General features: G+C 40.7%; 1 protein-coding gene across 2 annotated transcripts in view; it reads right to left on the bottom strand.

Moving 5' to 3' along the window:
* SYNJ2 (synaptojanin 2) overlaps positions 1 to 16493 on the bottom strand; it is a 146397-nt gene extending 129904 nt beyond the window's left edge. For both annotated transcript variants that reach the window (XM_074187923.1, XM_074187922.1), the window contains exon 1: positions 16367 to 16493. In XM_074187923.1, coding sequence (XP_074044024.1) covers positions 16367 to 16493 — 127 coding nt within the window. The remainder of the gene's footprint in view (positions 1 to 16366) is intronic.
* Positions 16494 to 18778: the final 2285 nt, after the last annotated feature.

Genomic DNA, 18778 nt, shown 5'->3' with positions numbered 1-18778 from the left:
AAGTCAACAGATAGGGTCTAAGAATGGATTTTGAACAATGTGTATTAAAGAGGGATTCAAATACCAAGCATTGCTTGAGCTTGGGCTGTATTACCTGTGCAAGAGGAAATGCAGCCAGGAATACAAGACCCCACCAAATTGATGGCAGAGTTGTTGAACTAAATAATGTTTTTTCCTAAGAGGATTCTCAAAGAACAGATGCACACTGAATTATGAAAAAGATCTTTGTGGGTGGTATTCAGGAATGAGGAATATCACTTCACTGAGAAATATCACTTCAGAGACTGTTTGAACAGTTTGGAAATTTCAAAAGTGATTGAAATCATGGAGACAAGAGCAAGCTTTTATGACTTTTGATAATCATAACTCTAGGATTGTCATTCAAAAATATCACACTGCACATAGCCATGACTGTGAAGTGAGGAAAATCTTGTCTAAGCAAGAAATAATCAGTACTTCATATAGCCAAAAAGGAGGAAATACCTCTGAGAACTCTGATAATGGCCACAGAGGAAACTTTGGAAGAAATAATAAGTCATAGTGTCATAATGGTTTTGATGACAGGTATGATGGTGGAAAATGCAGAAGAAGTGGAGATGCCTAGAATGAATTGGGCAGTGATGGAAGCAGAATGTGAAATGGTAGAAGTTATGATGCCTTTCACAGCTACAGTCAGTCTTCAACTTTGGTCCCATTATTGGGGAAAACTTTGGAAGTAAGAACCCTGGCCCTTATAGGGATCAATATTTTGCCAAACCATATAGTTGAAGAGGGTTTGGTGTATTAGCAATAGTTACAACAGTGGCAAAAGATTTTACTCTTAGGAAAGAAAGTTTGGTAGAAAAGGAAGCTAGAAGTAACAATAGATTTGTGAACTTAGCCAAGTATAGTGGCAGGAGAGCCTAGTAACTACCTATGAGAACATATGTTTTATTCAAAACTTTTAATGTATGGGGGGGATGATCAGGGTTGTATCTGTGACTAACAGTGTTACAGATTATTTTAGTTCAGTTCTGGGAAATGTATAAAGCATTCCAACAAAAGGATTAGATGTAGTTTTTTTCTTACCTTTTGACTACTTTGACATGATACTAAATATGTATTTTTTAAAAGCAGAAATATCTGTTGGATTGAATTGAATCACTGAAACTATTAGATTCACTATGGTGAATTACAAACCTTGCTAAAGGGATCCAGTCACTGGTGGATGAGGAAAAAAGTCCACTCTCTCCCTCTCTCTCTGTATTTTTATACATTTATACAACTTATCATATATATTTCCAACAAATGTTAAGGATAAACTACATGTACATTACTACATTAGATTACAGCAAGTTATCAGTCCACAATGTTTTTAGTTATTCTTCTCTATACAAACAATACAAGTAACATATCATGGTGAAATAAGCATTCATTCATTATAATAAATGGTTAAATCACATTGCACAAATAGGGGTACAAGTAGGTGTTTCTGAAATAGGAGACTCCTAGTTATTTGCATTAGATCATGGTGTGGTCATAGAGATTTTGATGGCAGGTGTGACGGTGGAAGAAGTACGCAATGGTAACCCTTCAGAGAACTCTGCTGAAAATGTTCCCATTTACAAAGACAAATGCTATCAAATGAGTGAAGCTGACCCTTTGGCTACTCTCCTACAGCTGAAAGCAACCCCAGGGCCACTACAGATACTCCAGCATAGGACTGGATTGAGGAGGGGGGGAAGGGGGGAGTCACTCTCAATCTGTATTTTTCAGGAGTCCTTACCTTTAAACTTTAAACAAAAACATTAAGATACTTATTATTTGAATAGACCCCAATTCAGTAAAATGAACTGAAACCAAATCCTCTGCCCAGACCTAGGAGCACTGACTGATACTTATCTAATATTATTCTGATCTTTTATCCCATAGAAGAGAGCCTAGCTGTTCCACTTGACATAATTTTCCCCTTCAATAGGGATATTATAGAATGTAGATAATACCAAGGAGTCTCTTTAAGAAAAAATTCATATTTTTCCAGTATTAAATATTTAGCTGACCTTGTTATAAATTATATAGTATGGCAGTCTTCAGTGTCTTGTGCTAGTTAAGCCACAGGAAAGGGAAGCAGTAAGACCAAAGGCAACCCAAATGACTTTTAAAAGGGGAGTAGAAAGTACCAGTGAGATGAAAGGAAATTGGAGTCCAAGAGTTTAAAAGGTATTTGGAGCAGCTTTAAAAGATGCTGAGGGTTCTTTTGACTTGGCATGATTTGTGACATTTTAATAAATACCTTCCTCCCTGCTTCTAATTTTTAGCTTAAATTGCTATTGCATTTACAAAGCAAATTGGTATTTAAGCGGTGGCATGAGGAAGGAAATCCATCATATTTTAGAAAGTCACAAATGTACCATAATTTTTAAAAATCTATCAAGATTTCTAGATGAATCCCTCCCCAGGAGACTAAAAGGCAAATTATGATTTTTTTTCCCTCCCTGTCACATTATTTTACCCAAGGTAAGGAGAACTGGAAAAAAAGGGCATTATGGTGTAGGTAGAGTTGGCCATGGAGCCAGGAAGACCTGGGTTCAAATTTCACCTTTAACACATACTAGATATGATTTTAGACAAGTGGCTCCATGACTATATATATATATATATATATATATATATATATATAATTACATATATATACACATACACACACTTTTTTTTAACATCTCTAAGGGCAGGGAAGAGGGTCTAGTATTCCTTCTGCAGCCTATTCCCTGTGTCTGCCTGCTCTCTTCACATTGTCTGGCTTGGGAAGGTCAATCTCATGCCCTGAGAGGCAGCTTTCACAACTTCTCAACTTTTTGCTCATTCTAAAGTCATTTATTTTGTCATGTTCTGTCATAATGTTAGTGGTGAGCAAGGTGGTTACTTAGATTATAGTGTAGTCTGAAGAAGCTGAGATCCTTCAAGAAAATATCACTCGGGGGGTGGCTAGGTGACGTAGTGGATAAAGCACTGGCCTTGGAGTCAGTAGTACCTGGGTTCAAATCTGGTCTCAGACACTTAATAATTACCTAGCTGTGTGGCCTTGAGCAAGCCACTTAACCTGTTTGCCTTGCAAAAACTTTAAAAAAAAAAAAGAAAGAGAGAGAGAGAGAGAGAGAGAGAGAGAGAGAGAGAAGGTAAAGAAATCTGAGAATGGTCAATAGAGAATAGACAATTGAAACAAAGTCAGCACCAAGAATTAAACAATTTGAATCCCTCTAATCAAGCAGGCCTTGTCTCTAGATAAACAGAATGTAAAAATAAATAATAATAAATAAGTGAATAAATAAATCAAAATGTAAAAGGGAAAAAGAGATTAGAGAAATACAGCATGTACAATACTCATTTCTAATAATTAATATATTTGTAAGGCTCATCATTAATAGATTGACCTTTTCTTATTTATTTGGCTAGCCCCTAGTGTGGCTCTGGGAATGGACATTCTTCAGCAGTAGGAAAAAACCTTAAGAGAACCCAACTCACTAAAAATTAAATCCTTTAAATGAAAACCAAATGAAGTGAAATCATCTGGTACAGAAGCTTCTACTCGGAATGTCCTCAGAGAGCTCTTGTGCTGTTCTCAGGATAATTTAAAAGGGTAGGGAGAGAGGAAGGGAAGCAGAAAAATTTGGAACTCAAAATCTTTCAAAAAAAATTAGTGCTGAAAATTATCTTTACTCATAATTGGAAAAATAAAATACTATTAAATTAAAAAAGAAGAAATGGAAAGCTCTCTCTTTGAACTCAGTTACAATGAAGGTAAAACCTCCTTTGTTTATCTCCCAGAGCAGCAATAAAGGTTGCAGATCTCCAACAACTGATGTCAGTTAGCCACAGGTGACTCTAAAGGCTACAGAGCTATTACAGATACAAAGGGCCCAAAGAATCTTTTGGTCTGAATGAGAGCTCTAGAGATGTACCTGTCTACTTTAAATTACCCAACAGATTCTGACAGGCAACACATCCCTTCATGATTACCATCTCTTTGCAGGCCACCAAATCAGAGCTCTATTGGTAAGAAGTAAAGACTAGATTGTTTTGGGGGTTTTTTTAATCTCTTCCACTTGGAAGGACAATTATCTATACCATATCAAAAAGATTAACACACAAGTTAAACTTAATTTAGTTCAACAAGGTCAGTCCACCATTAACTCAATAAAAATCTTTTCTAGAACCCCGAAGGTGTACACATTCTATCTTCTCTTTTTATCAAAATCAATAGAGGTCTAAGTATCTACTACTAGTAGAAAATGCTGTGGAAGATACTCAAAGATAGGCAGACAGACTTCAGAAAGCTTTGATCTGGTAGCGTTAATCCCATCTGCTTTATCTCCCAATTAAATCAGAAAAGAATATTCTAAATGTTCACTGATGGTGTCTTTATTCTGACTCTGATGCTTACTGTCTTTGACCATGAGCAAATCAATTTCCTTGCCTTAACCTCGGTTTCCCATTTATAGATTTTTCTTTTCATCTGGTCCTAGGATTTCAGTGATCTAGAAATTCCTGGGGAAGAGTCCTTCATGATTACAGACTCTACACAATTCTGCAATTTATATTCTGAGGTGGCTAGAAGCACTGAGAGTTTGAATGACCTGTAAAGCTCATAAAAGAAACAGGGCCTGATTCTGAAGTTGACTCCCTAATCACTACATCACATTGCCTTTAAAGATGAAAATCATCTGCTGAGTGAGATGAGTAGAACCAGAAAAACACTGCACACCCTAACAGCAACATGGGGGCGATGATCAACCTTGATGGACTTGCTCATTCTATCAGTACAACAACCAGGGACAATTTTGGGCTGTCTGCAATGGAGAATACCATCTATATCCACAGAAAGAATCATGGAGTTTGAACAAAGTTCAAGGACTATTCCCTTTAATTTAGAAAAAAGAACATATCATATTGTCTGATCTTGTTATCTCTTAGACTGTTTGTTTCTTCCTTAAGGATATGATTTCTCTCTCATCACACTCAATTTGGGTCAATGTACAACATGGAAACAAAGTAAAGAGCGATAGATTGCTTTCATGGGGGGTGGGGGAGGGAAGTAAGATGGGGGGAAAAACTGTAAAACTCAAATAAAATCTTTAATAAAAAAAGAATAGATTAAAGATGAAAATCATCTGTGAAATAATGACATTTGTACTGCCTAGAGTCGTTAGAGAAGTGCTAGTAGAAGCTTTAAACACTAGAGAAATGAAAATCTCTTCTATATAGGTGGATTCATTCAGCTCTCTCACTATATGCCAGCAGTGTATAGATTCATTAAACACTAGGACTGACTATTCTGTGCTCGTTATTATTGCTTACCTCTATCCAAATAGTTTGACCATTACTCATCCCACTGAGTTGTCAGCCTTTGAGGAAAAATTTATTTGTGGCACCTCTTGTTGTTTTTAATGAGTTGGATGCTTTTCTATGGCAATAGAAGACATACTTGTTAACATTTCATCCTCTTTTGAGCAAAGGGTGGAATTCTCTAAATCCTTCTTGAATGAATAAAAGAACATGTGCTGAGGATGCAAATAGAAAGGGAGACAGTCCCTACTCTCCAGTGGGGAGAAGATAATAATATAACAGGTTTCAGATGTAAATAAGAAAGAACAGTCCTATGGCCCTTAGGATACATTAGGGTGCAAAGTATATTGTTATGCATCTTTCAGGTCCATTCCCACTGATTAAAAACATAACCATTTTCAACATTGAATCATTTGACAATTTGACAAAAAACTACGATAATGAGAAATTTTCTTTTCTGAATTTTCTTTAGTGATTGTGGTTGCTGAAATGGGAATAGATTAACAGTTGCCAGGTCACATTTCCACGTGAGTTGTTTCCTAGGAGGATGGTTATTGGGTTTAAGCTGGAAGAAGAGATGCTAGAAAGAGGTGCCATCACTCCTGGGGTCATTATCTATCAGTCAGTGACCAGCTGATCACCAGTTGGTGGAAAAGCAAGCCCCTTCTCCATAATTATTACTCCCCCTCAGTGACAACACAGGAGTCTGAACTGGAAACAAAGTCAGAGAGAGAGAGAGAGTGAGTTAGTTCGTGTAGAGGGTTTATTGTCATGTCTCTTGGATTTGGAGTCCTGGACTATCTTCATCAAGATCCAAGGGGTGATGGGGCATATTTTACCTCCTATCCTTTGCAAGAGTATAATGCAGTAGATTTTCAAAAGGAAAGCAATATAGGATGGGGGAAGGGGTTGATGACCATATTGATTTTCAAGGTCAACATTTTTCAGAAATAGGTCACCAGTAGTCCATAAATTCAAAAGCAATTCCTTGGGCAATCTGTTATCAGATACCTTCCAGGTTACTTATCTTGAAAGGTTGAAGAATTCCCATTTTTACTGTAAAAACAAAACTCTTTATGATATCAAATTTTCAGAGAACATTACATGCTTATTATGAGCAAAGTTATACCTTTGCTGACTTAACCTAAGTTATATTTTCTAGGAAACTAAACTAACTAAAATACATTTACAATTGAAATACTCTTATTAATACTTCCATTGATTTGGATATTGTCTAGTGATATAGATTTTAATCCACTCACATCTGCCCATAATTTCTTGTGACATTTGGCCATGTCTTAATGTAAAGTTTATCACAGAAGTCTGACCCAATATGCTAGAAGTCATCCTTGGTTTTTCCTGACATCAATGGGATACCAGTGGAGTGATCATCAATCAGTCATCCTTCTTCACCCTTGCTACCTGTCTATGTTCTCTTCTGGTCCCAGGTGACATCTTTATTCCTGTTCTCTGAAATTCCTTAATTAACTATGTGTTGCAGTTTGCTCATATCCACTATTGGGGAGCTTTTAGCAATACTACTTATTAATAACTCCCTGACAAAAACAAATTATTTGTCTTCAAAAAACATTCATGATGCAATGAAGACTAACCTGATTTCAAGTTACAATTCTGCCACTTACTAGCGGGGGAATTAATTCCTTTGAGTCTGTCTCATATGGAAAATGAGATTCATATTCAGAAGATGGCTATATAGCAATCTCTTTGTAAACAGTAAAGCATGTATATAAATATGCTAGTAAAAAAAAAACTAAGATAAACATAGAAGCAAAGAGGAAGGTGAAAATTAGCAAAAAAGTCCCCAAATTTTATTTTCATGGGCCCACAAATATACCTCCCTTTAAACAGAAAAGGCAGTTCTGAAAAGTTGCATGTAAACCAAGGGTGGGGAATGTACAAGCTGAAGTGTAAGGTCCTCGAAGTCATGTGGTCTAGTGCTGCCAAGGTAACACAAAGACTCAAAATTCAATAAATCTGGGGGCTTTTTTAGGGGTGAATTAATTAAATATTTGACCAAATATAGCAAGCTAACTTTTAAGTTTTGGCATTGACAGAAAAAATATTTCCCATCCCTGATTAAACCCAGTCATCTCTTAAATCCATTATACTATTTAAAAGAATATTGCAGTGATTACCTGAAAACTCTACCTCAGAGGGGTGGCTAGGAGAACACTTTGAACAGTAATTTGCGAAGTACTATGCAAAGTTGAGCTGTGATTGCTGTGCTTTTTAAAATATGAAAATGAAGCCTGGTTCTAAAACTTCATAGAACAGATTTGATTAAAAAGTTAGGCATCTGTACAGGCAGATGCAGGTGGGTTGATTTTTCCTCCTCAAGCTCTCATTTCTCTCCACACACTATGACTTGTCTATCAAGTTTACTCAGGAGAGATGATGAGCACTGGTTTGCTCATCTTTATGCTCACCTTCCTTTGCTCCAACACAGCTATAATAGGAGAACCATGGAGCCTCTTTGGAGATTTGTTTTTATTGCTCATCTTCATTAACTGCAGATACCATCACCAGCACAGTCTTAGTTTGTCTTGGCTCAGGGACCAAATGGAGATTAAGAAAACAAGGCTAATTCCTTTCTTGTACTTTAGTGTAAGCTGCACTCCTAAAGACCCTGCCAAGAAACCCTAAGAGACACCATGCTACAGGTTTGGAGTGGATGATTTCCAGATCCAAGGTTAGCTGGAATTGTAGGGGAGTACAGCAAATTTTTTCCCTTCCTATCCTATCCTGGGTTGGAAGAATACAACTACCATATTTCCCCATGAATAAGATGCACCTTAATTTTGGGACCCAACATTTGAAAAAAATGTGTTACATAAAGTTACTGAACTCAAGTTTTATTCATCATGAAATTCCTACAACTTCTCATCACTGTCAAAACTCCCATCCATTAGCTCATCCTTATCTGTGCTTGATGATGAATCACTGTCTTAGGAGAAGCTCTGACTGCTCTCCTGCCTCTGCTCTGGCCTGGGGTGGACCACAAGCTCTCCCTGAGCAAGTCTGGTGCACAGACACATGCTCAAGTCCATTCTGTTTCATGAACCTGAAGCATCAATTGTATCCTCCTTGGAAATCAGTCACTTCTTTTTCATCAGAAATTCTCTTGGCCTCCTGCTGAACCATCTTGGTGGACACAGGAATTTCACTTGTCCTTTCCTCCTCAATCCATCTCTTCGCTTTCTTCTCCAACTCAGGCCATTTGCCTGTTTTGCCTCTCATGGTCTTCTGCCCAGGCATTTTCAGTCTGGTTTCTTCTTGCTGGGTTTCTTCTTCCTGTATCCAGTCTTCGATTGTTTTCTTAGAAGAGGACCAAACCCATGTTCAACAGCCGATTTCCATTCACTTTTGCAAACTGGATCACTTTGAACTTGAATTCAGCACTGCACGAAAATCATTTTGGGGTTATTTCTGGGCAGAATGTGGCAAAATGTTACACTGGTAACAAATACAAGATAATGAGCACAAAGACAACAAGCATGAAAAAGCAGGAAATGCAAGTAAAAATATCTGCAACCACTGTATAAGCCAATCCCAGTTTTTTAGACCCCAAATTTTTGGGGAAAAGGGTGCATCTTATACATGGGGAAATACGGTACTCCAACAGCAGCCATCCTCAGGGGGGAGTCAAGACAGCTAAAACCACAGGAAGGTTATTTTAGAGGTAAAGTACAAACTCAGAGAAAACTCAACACTTCTTTTTAAGCTCTTCAAAATGCTCTTCAAAAGGTTATGAGCCTCTTCTGTAAGACAAGAGATGCTTGATCTTCCCTGCCCTGGGATCCATTTCTTCAAAAGCATTTTCTTTTGTGGAAAAGGATAGCATGTCTAGATGCTTTACCACAAATTTACACCATTCTTTCTGCTCTGGGATAGACATACTTCAATTTGTTGAGCAAACTTAAGACCAAAGGAAGACCAAATCTTCCTTAATGCCAAATGAACTGATATTAAAAGGAGTCAATCCAAGGAAATGATTTCTGAACAATCCTGAGTCAAAATAAGGGCCCATAGAGGCTTGTATCACTCTCTTACAGGTGAATTTCACACAAAAGAAAACTGGAAAAACTAACCCAGTTTTGACAAGATTGTCCAACTCAACAAGCATTTATTAAAAGCCTTCCATGTGACAGCACCGTGCTAAATAAAGGCTGATGATACAAAGAAAGACAGAAAACCAGTCCCTGTTCTCAAGGAGCTCATACATGATAAAATGGAGATAATCTATGTATGTGTGTGTATGATGTCCATGACCAATTCTTCATGACTCCTTTGGGGTTTTCTTAGCACAGATATTGGAATGGTTTACCATTCCTTCCTCTAGCTCATTTTACAAATGAGGAAACTGAGACTTGCCCAGGCTCACACAGCTACTAAGTGTCTGAGGTCCGATTTGAACCCAGGGGGAAGAGTCTTTTCTGATTCCAAGACCAGTACTTCCAATGATCTCAGAGCGGAATACTAGATTCAAGAAAGCCTTCTGGTAGAAGGTGGGGCCTTATCTGAGATTGAATGAAGCCCAACAAATCCAGGAAAAGAACATGAAGAGGGAGAGAGTTAGAGGCATAAGGAAAATGTACAGAGTTGGGAGATGAGCAGAGAACATGCAAGAACAGTGTCACAGGAGAGGGAAGGAAGGGATTAAGGGATAGGAAGAGAACAGATTATATAGACCTTTAATGGCCATGGGATTTTATGTTTCAATCTAGGGCAATAGGGAACCACAGAATTCGACTGTGCCACTAGGGAAAGGATAAACCTTAGAGATTGTAAAGTGCTTGTAAAGAAGATTATAAAAGTCAATGAAAAGAGGCAGATCTTTCTGAAGCTACAATTCCATTTCTCCTGGGACTGAAATAGGTCTGTCCCGCCCTGTTCACCTTATTTTCCCATCTTTATAGCAGGAACTTTACCGGAATGATGATACACTGGGAAGGCTCCAGGAGCTTCTGAATAGGTGAAACTTTAAGGCACCAATCAGATGAACTACTACCTGAGTCATAAACCCTGGGAAGGTGGCAACAGCCACATTACTAGACAAAGCTTTTACTCTTCCTACTTTATAACCGTTTTTTGTTAATTCAAATGAAGCCTGACTCCAAACAGAGAAGTATGATAAAAAGAAAAAAAGGCACCTGCCTGTTTACCCAGGACCTTCCCAGAAGCTGGAAAGTAATTTGGGGACATTCTCTCATTAACCTAGCTAAACAGCTCAAGGCCCCTCCCCCAGTGGACAGATTTAATACCAAATCTGGGAGGCACAAACACTCCCACACAGAGCAAGAGAACTCCTAGGGGAAAAGAGGGGGGGAGGAACGGGTTTCTGGGAGCAAGTAGCTAGCAGGATTTTGTGCTCTTAACACAGAGAAATCCAGAGGTGTCGCTTCCGGAGGTGACAGTCCGGGTGGGGGTGGAGGGAAACTTTGCTGCCCAAGGCCAGATATGCACATTATCCTATCCTAACAAATTTAAATGAGCTGCAAAGAAAGATTAACCCTATCTAGCTTTTCCTCTCAGGTTAATGATTTTAAAAAATACCTCACCAAAAAACTGGTGTAGGGAATTCGCTGCCTCAACTCCACCATATACAAATAAGAAAATCTATCTGTTATTTGTAAATTATCTATTAGGGGAAAGTGACTCACTAGATTTGATTTTTCACATTGCCAATTTACCAAGAAAAAAAAGTTCTTAAAGAGCTCCTGGATTCAACAACTGATATTTATGCATCGGACATAGAAATATGCCAAACATGATTGTACCTGTATAACCCATGTCAGATTGCTTAAGGTCATGGGGAGGGTGGTAGGAAAAATGTGCATCTCAAAATCTTACAAAAATCAGCAAGTAATTGGCAAAATAAAATAGTACACATCTAGGTACCAGTCCATGTATACATACTACAATATATGCACAAACATATATACATGGAGAAACCCAAAACACTTTGTGTCATTTAAGCAAATGGTATTTTGACTAGTCTACCCCTCTGAGGTAGGTGCTACAGTTATTAATCTCAGTAGTACAGCTGAGAAACTGGATGCTTAAAGATGGCCAAGTGTTTGCCCATGATCACACAGCTAATAATCCTCAATCAGAGTTTGAACCCAGTCCTTCCACTTTAACACTGGTTACCAGAATTAGAGCTGGAATGTATCTTGAAGATATCTAGTCCAATCCTTTCATTTAAAAAAAAAAAAAACTGAGTCCCAGAGAAGTTATTATTTACCCAAATTCACACTTAACCTAGTCAAATCTTGAATCCAGCTCCTCCGATTTTAAGTGCATTGATACCTTTTTTCTACATTCAATTAGCAACTTCTATAATCAGAGCATCTGCTTCTTCTTTCTAGATAAAAGATTTTGCTTTTGAGTCTAACCTTTAAACATTTAACAATCATGTTTTGATAATTGGCTACATGGACCATGGCAAATATCTCTTGACAGATTTCTCAAGTAGTTTTAGGGACTGATCATCTTATTAGAATATATTCTTAAAATTACAAGTAAATGCGTTGAAAAATGCCATCCATATTCAGAGAAGGAACTGTGGAGTTTAAATGAAGATCAAAGCTTAGTTGATTTTTAAAAATTCTCTTATTATTTTTAATGCTTTCTTTCTTCTATTAGGATCTGATTCTTCTCTCAACCACATGTTCAATAGTGACCTATGTTTAGCATGGTTAAAAACCTATCAGACTGCTTTGGGGGGGGGGGGAGAACTGTAAAACTTGAAACCTGGCCAAAACAAATGATACGTAAAAACTACCACTGCATGCAATTGGATAAACAACAAATAAAACATTTAAATTAAAAACAAAAAACTACATAATCAAGTCAAGATCTTGATCATATCTTGAGCCCTGGATGAAAAATCTTTGGAAAATGCCCCTGAGATGAAAGAATCAGATAATGTTGAGGAGAAAAGATCATTTAGTCCAATCTGCCTAAGACTACAGAGAAAGAACCATGTTAAAAAAGTGCAATAAAGGGGTGGCTAGGTGGCACAGTGGATAAAGCACCGGCCCTGGAGTCAGGACTACCTGGGTTCAAATCCGGTCTCAGACACTTAATAATAATTACCTAGCTGTGCGGCCTTGGGCAAGGCACTTAACCCCATTTGCCTTACAAAATAAAACCTTAAAAAAAAGTGCAATAAATTGCTCATCATGACTTGGTAAGTGAAAGAATAGAGATCAGAACTCAGATCTTTTCATTCCAAGACTCAGTTCTCTGCACTAAACAATACTGCCTTTGCTTTGTGTTACTTGGTCCTCCATAAAAGCCAAAGACATGCTACTTACTAATTTACTGTCTGGGAGAGCTGATGATTGAAACCAGTCCTTCAATGAGATTAGATGGATTGAAGATGATTCATTCAACTTTCACCTGGTCTCCAATAAAACCAACATCCTGTATTTGCAAGAAACTGGTAAGGATTAGGAGTAGAAGAGAGAAATGAGCTCACTTAGGGGAAATCTAATCAATGCCAGTGGTTTCATTAGTCCTGTACTGAAACTGAGCTCATCAGCTACAAACCCAAGGGGCAAGGAGCAGAAAAACAAAACAAAGGTGCTCCAAAACTCTATCACTTGAAGCCGAAGAAGACATTGCTCTGAAACCTGAAAGTGCCCCAAAACAGAGGCAAGTAGATTGTACTAGCATAATCTTCTACATCAAATATTCTTTTTTTTTAAATGGGTGTACCCTATGGGACTTCATTTTCTTTAAGCATATTTATAAGGGCTTTGTCCTTTATTTCTCTACCTACCGAGAGAGGGGAAAAAATTTAGTTTTGTTCATTGAAAGAAATTAAATTACAAAATAAAAGTGGGACCATTCTAGCTTTGCTCAGAGAGGAAAACTCAAAGAAAACTCTCAATCTGTAAACTGTAGGGATGTATACTTTTAATGGGAAGAAATCATTTTTTCAAACACATTGAAGTGACTAATCAATCTGTATTTTTTTTCAAAAGATTAAACAGCCAACTTCCCTAGGAAAAGAATATTCCTATCCTTAACAGGGTAGTATAAAGAAATAAATAACCTTTTTGAAGCTAGTATTACCAATTAAATATTGCAAAAGCTTCTTAAAATAGCTTAATTCAATTTAGTTTAAAAAAAAGATAATGTACCATAAGTATTCTACCCAAGATTCCAAAGAAAAACAAAAACAAACAATAGTAGATTAAATGACAAATTTGGAAGACTAAAAAAAAGAAAAACAAGAACATATGACTTGGTTGGATTGTTATACAATTCTTTTATCATAAAAAAATATTCTGGCATCTGACTTACTGATTTGAAAGCACCTTGGAAGGCATAATTACATAATTAGTTTCCTAATGAAAAATGTACCTTCTGTTGCTTCAAATCATCACTGAGCTTTTCACTTTTGAGGTAATGAAATCTTATGTGGTTCTTAATGTTTACCTCTGAATCTTTTACTCTGTGGTAAAACTACTTCTCTCATTCCTCCAAAGGCCTATCTTAACATTTTAAATGTAAATACAAATTTATACATTTTTAGAAGTCATTTTATGTAACCCTAGTTAAATGTGCAAATTATAAAAATTATGAAGTAATCATAAATTATAAAATTATATAAAAAGTTATAAAAGTAATTACCTAAAATATTTATGTAAGTCAAACTTGGAATGGAAATTTCTGTTATTTCTCTTTTGAGACACTACCAAATGGTCAAATTTGGGCTTCTCTAGAGGAACATAAGAGATATCAGATTGGAACTGAGATATGAAGAACCTGAAGAGGTCTAGACATGTTTCTCAATTTAACAAATAGTTATTATGCACTTATCCTATGAAAAGCACTGTCCTAGGTCACAGGAATATTAAAAAATACCAAAAAGAAAAGTCCCTGCCCTTAAGGAGCAGCTTGTCTTTCATTGAGGTAAACCAACTACATATTTTAAATTCATGGAACAAAAGAAACAAAAATGTGTAAGTACAAAAAAAACCTCAAAATAAAACAAAAAGACAGTACTACTTTTTAATGATAGTTTTCCGGAGAGAAAAAGAGTAACTTAAGAAATGGAACCAAAAAAAAAGGAAAGAAAAAGAAATAGTACCTTTACAAAGTTTACAGTTTAGTTGGCCAGATAACTCATAAACATATGAAAGTATTTGTAAATGGTACAACCAAATGCGTGCAAATGAAATTAGCAAGACCCCCTCCCCACTCCATTCATCCTACAGTCACTTATCTATGCACAAGTTCGGCAGACTTTTATTTTTTTTTATTTTTTATTTTTTTAGGTTTTTGCAAGGCAAACGGGGTTAAGTGGCTTGCCCAAGGTCACACAGCTAGGCCATTATTAAGTGTCTGAGGCCGGATTTGAACCCAGGTACTCCTGACTCCAGGGCCAGTACTTTAACTACTGCACCACCTGCCCCCCCCCTCGGCAGACTTTTAAGAACAGTCTCGGACTTTTATCTACTGTTGGGGGGAGGGAGAATAAGTTTTCCAAAACTTCCTGACAGCTTTAAAACACTTAGAAGCACCGGCTGGGTCCCCCCGCCCTCGGTGTTTAGCAACAAATGCCACTTTGGAAGTGATGCCAGAATGACACGGACACTTAAATGACGGTATTTAGCGATCAAAGCCAAGTTCGACGCCATCAAAAGTCCGGATGCCCACCTGACTGTGCTGGCTAGGACCTAGTCTTTGCAACCCAACTGTGCCCGCAGGTGTGCGGAGCTTTCCTCAGCCTGCATTTACTGATCCGGAGGACCAGGGTTTCCATACCTTCCCACCACCTGCCCCACCTCCGGATCTCAGTCTACCTGTGGCATCTCCCAATTACTTGTTCCCAAAACAGGTGTAGGGAGGCAAAGCAAGACAGGTCAGGTCGGTGTCTCTCTGTCTCTCTCCTCTCAGACTGTGTGTGTGTGTGTGTGTGTGTGTGTGTGTGTGTGTGTGTGTCTGTCTGTCTGTCTGACTGTGTGTGTGTGTCTGACTGTGTTGTGTGTCTCAGTGTGTGTATGTGTGTCTGACTGTGTTGTGTGTCTCAGTGTGTGTATGTGTGTCTGGCTGTGTGTGTGTGTGTGTGTGTGTGTGTCTGTCTGTCTGTCTGACTGTGTGTGTGTGTCTGACTGTGTTGTGTGTCTCAGTGTGTGTATGTGTGTCTGGCTGTGTGTGTGTGTGTCTGGCTGTGTGTGTGTGTGTGTGTGTGTCTGTGTGTGTGTGTGTGTGTGTGGCTGTGTGTGTGTCTGTCTGTCTGACTGTGTGTGTGTGTGTCTGACTGTGTTGTGTGTCTCAGTGTGTGTATGTGTGTGTCTGGCTGTGTGTGTGTGTGTGTCTGGCTGTGTGTGTGTGTGTGTGTGTGTCTGGCTGTGTGTGTGTGTGTGTGTGTGTGTGTGTGTGTGTGTGTGTGTGTGTGTGTGTGTGGCTGTGTGTGTGTGTGGCTGGCTGTGTGTGTGTGTGTGTGTGTGTGTGTGTGTGTGTGTGTGTGTGTGTGTGTGTGTGTGTGTGTGTGTGTGTGTGTGTCTGGCTGTGTGTGTGTGTGTGTGTGTGTCTGTGTGTGTGTGTGTGTGTGTGTGTGTGTGTGTGTCTGGCTGTGTGTGTGTGTGTGTGTGTGTGTGTGTGTCTGGCTGTGTGTGTGTGTGTGTGTGTGTGTGTGTGTGTGTGTGTGTGTGTGTGTGTGTGTGTGTGTGTGTGTGTGTGTGTGTGTGTGTGTGTGTGTGTGTGTGTGTGTGTGTGTGTGTGTGTGTGTGTGTGAGTTTCTCCCGCTCTCTGTCCTGTCTCTCTGTCTCCCTCAGCCCCTCACTCACCACGTCAGCCCCGGAAGGCTGGCCCGCGGCCAGGACCCGCTCCCGGCCCCGCCGGCCCCGCCGGCCCCTCACCCCCGCCCGGTTCTCGGGGTTCCGGGAGCTCTGGCCCGCGCCCGGCCCCGCCCCGCCCCGCGCTGCCCCGCAGGGGGAGCCGCCCCGCCGCCGCCCGGTCAGAGGCTTCGGGGCCCCGCGCCCCGCGCCCCGCGCCCCGCACTCACTCAGCGTGGCCGTGGTGCCCGCCTCGAACAGCAGGCAGTCGCGGCGGCCGCGGGCCTCCAGCAGGGAGCTGCCGCCCCCCGGGGGCTCCAGCCTGCGCAGCAGCCGCAGCCCCTTGCTCAGGGCCATGGGGGCCGCGGGCGCCGCCGGCACGCGCTGCAGCCCCGCGGGCCGGACTCGGGCCGGAGCCTGCGCCGCGCGGGCCCCGCGCGCTCCGAGCCGCTCCCGGCTTTGGCCCCGGCTCCCGCCCGCCCTCGGCCCGGCCCGGCCCGGCCCACCGCCGGCTCCTCCCCGCGCCCTCCGCCCCGGGGCAGGTGAGAGCCGCCCGCCCGGCTCCGAAGGCTTGGCGCGCCCCCCAGGGGCCGGGCTGGCGGCCGGGCCCGCCCCGAGCGCTCCCGGGCCCGAGACCCCCCCCGGCCGGACCGCCGCGGAGAAGCTCCGGGGCTGGGGAGACGAGGAGGGGCGCCCGGCGGGCCCAGACCCGGCAGCTCTACGACAAGGGAGAGAGAAAGACAGACAGAGAGAGAGAGACAGACAGACAGAAATGAGAAACAGAGAGACAGAGAAACAGAGACAGAGAGACAGAGAGACAGACAGAGAGAGGAGAGACAGACAGACAGAAATGAGAGACAGAGAGAGGAGAGAGAGAGGAGAGACAGACAGACAGAAATGAGAAACAGAGAGAGAGACAGACAGAGAGAGGAGAGACAGAAAAGAGAGACAGAGAAACAGAGAGACAGACAGAGAGAGAGAGAGAGAGAGAGAGAGAGAGAGGAGAGACAGAGACAGAGAACCAAAGAAAAGTCCATATAAGGCAGTCACTTAAGGGTCAGCAGGACCTGCTTTTCCTCACCTCACTCAACCTCATTTAGCCTCAGTTTCCTCAACTGTAAATGGGAGTAATAAGCTCCACCCTCCTCACCTGTCTCATGGAATTCTTGAAAATCAAGTCAGAGAACAAACTTAAAAGCAAAAGCACAGTGAAAAGGTCTCACTTGTTCTGTCTTCTTCATGTGGTCATCTTGCTGGTGGCTCACTCTCTCTCACCTTCTAGGAGGTGCTCCTGAGGGGATGGAGTCATGTTCTCTATCGCTTTCAGCTCAAGCACCCATTCTCAAAGCTGTTGGGACCAGCCACTGTGACTAGGTGCACTGTTGGTCTCTAACTAGTGCCCCCAGTTTCACTTAATTAAAATCAATTGGTTTCTACAAATGGACATTTACATGGAAGACAGAACAAAAACAAAAGTGCAAACATTTCCCTCCAACACCTTAGGGGCACATCCTACCTGATGATGTCTCAGTTTGGGGAGAGAGAGAGACCTTAAACTTAACACAGCTTCTACCCAGTATTGGTCCCACCAAATTCATGCCCCAATTAGGCAATGATTCTGCATGAGCTCCTCTCTTCATCAAGTCATCACTAGGCCAGTCATAAAATCTAACTAGACTCCTGCACTCCAATGACCGGCCTGACCTTTTGGTATTGATAAGGTCATAAACTTGAGTTTCCTTCACCAAAAACGAAAGAACAAGCAATGATTCAGGCAAAGAATCAAATCCTGTTTTCATTTACTCCCAAACTCCCGTTTTCATTTCTCCAAAACATAGTTTGAGCCAGCACTCCCCATTCTGTTTCTCATCCTCCCCTTTAATGGCCATATTCATGTTGGCAACATTTCTGACCTCCACAATATCATCCTCTGGTATTAGGTCTTTCCAGAACTTAGATTTGAGAAGCACTGTATACTCCCAACCTAGTTCAGCCCAGACTCCTTGGATTTCTTACTCTTCTCCTCTCCTACCCATCCCCCCCATTTTTTTTTTGTAAAAATGGGGTTAAGTGGCTTGCTCAAGGCCACACAGCTAGGTAATTATTAAGTGTCTGAGTCCAGATTTGAACTCAGGTGCTCCTGACTCCAGGCCTGGTGCTCTATCCACTGTGCCACCTAGCAGGCCCTCAACTTCTTTTTATATGCTATCTTCTTCCATTAGAATCCAAGCTCCATAAGGGCAGGGATTCTCTCTCTCTCTCTCTCTCTCTCTCTCTCTCTCTCTCTCTCTCTCTCTCTCTCTCTCTCTCTCTCTCCTTGCATTTGTATAACCTTGTACTTTGCATAGTGCTGGTATATAGAAAATACTTTCTATCTTTCATGGAGCCACATGTTGGTTTGAGACAGGGAGAAGGCCTGAGGCCTCTCCCCTTTCAGCAGTGTTCCTTACCAGATGTCATCGCATAGGAAGAAGTGAGCCTGGAAAGAAAGAAGGCCTTTTTGAATGCCCTACCCCTGTTGTTCCAGCTCTGCAGCTGAAGCCAATCAGAGAGACTGCTGATTGATAACACATGGTTAGTAGACCAGACCCAATTTTAGAATGTCTATGTATGCTCCAGTCTCTCCATTACCATCATCATGG

Source organism: Macrotis lagotis, chromosome 5 (assembly GCF_037893015.1).
Source record: "Macrotis lagotis isolate mMagLag1 chromosome 5, bilby.v1.9.chrom.fasta, whole genome shotgun sequence".
NCBI classification, from domain to species: domain Eukaryota; kingdom Metazoa; phylum Chordata; class Mammalia; order Peramelemorphia; family Peramelidae; genus Macrotis; species Macrotis lagotis.
The sequence above is the reverse complement of the archived record's forward strand: the minus strand, read 5'-3'. Positions and strand labels throughout refer to the sequence as shown.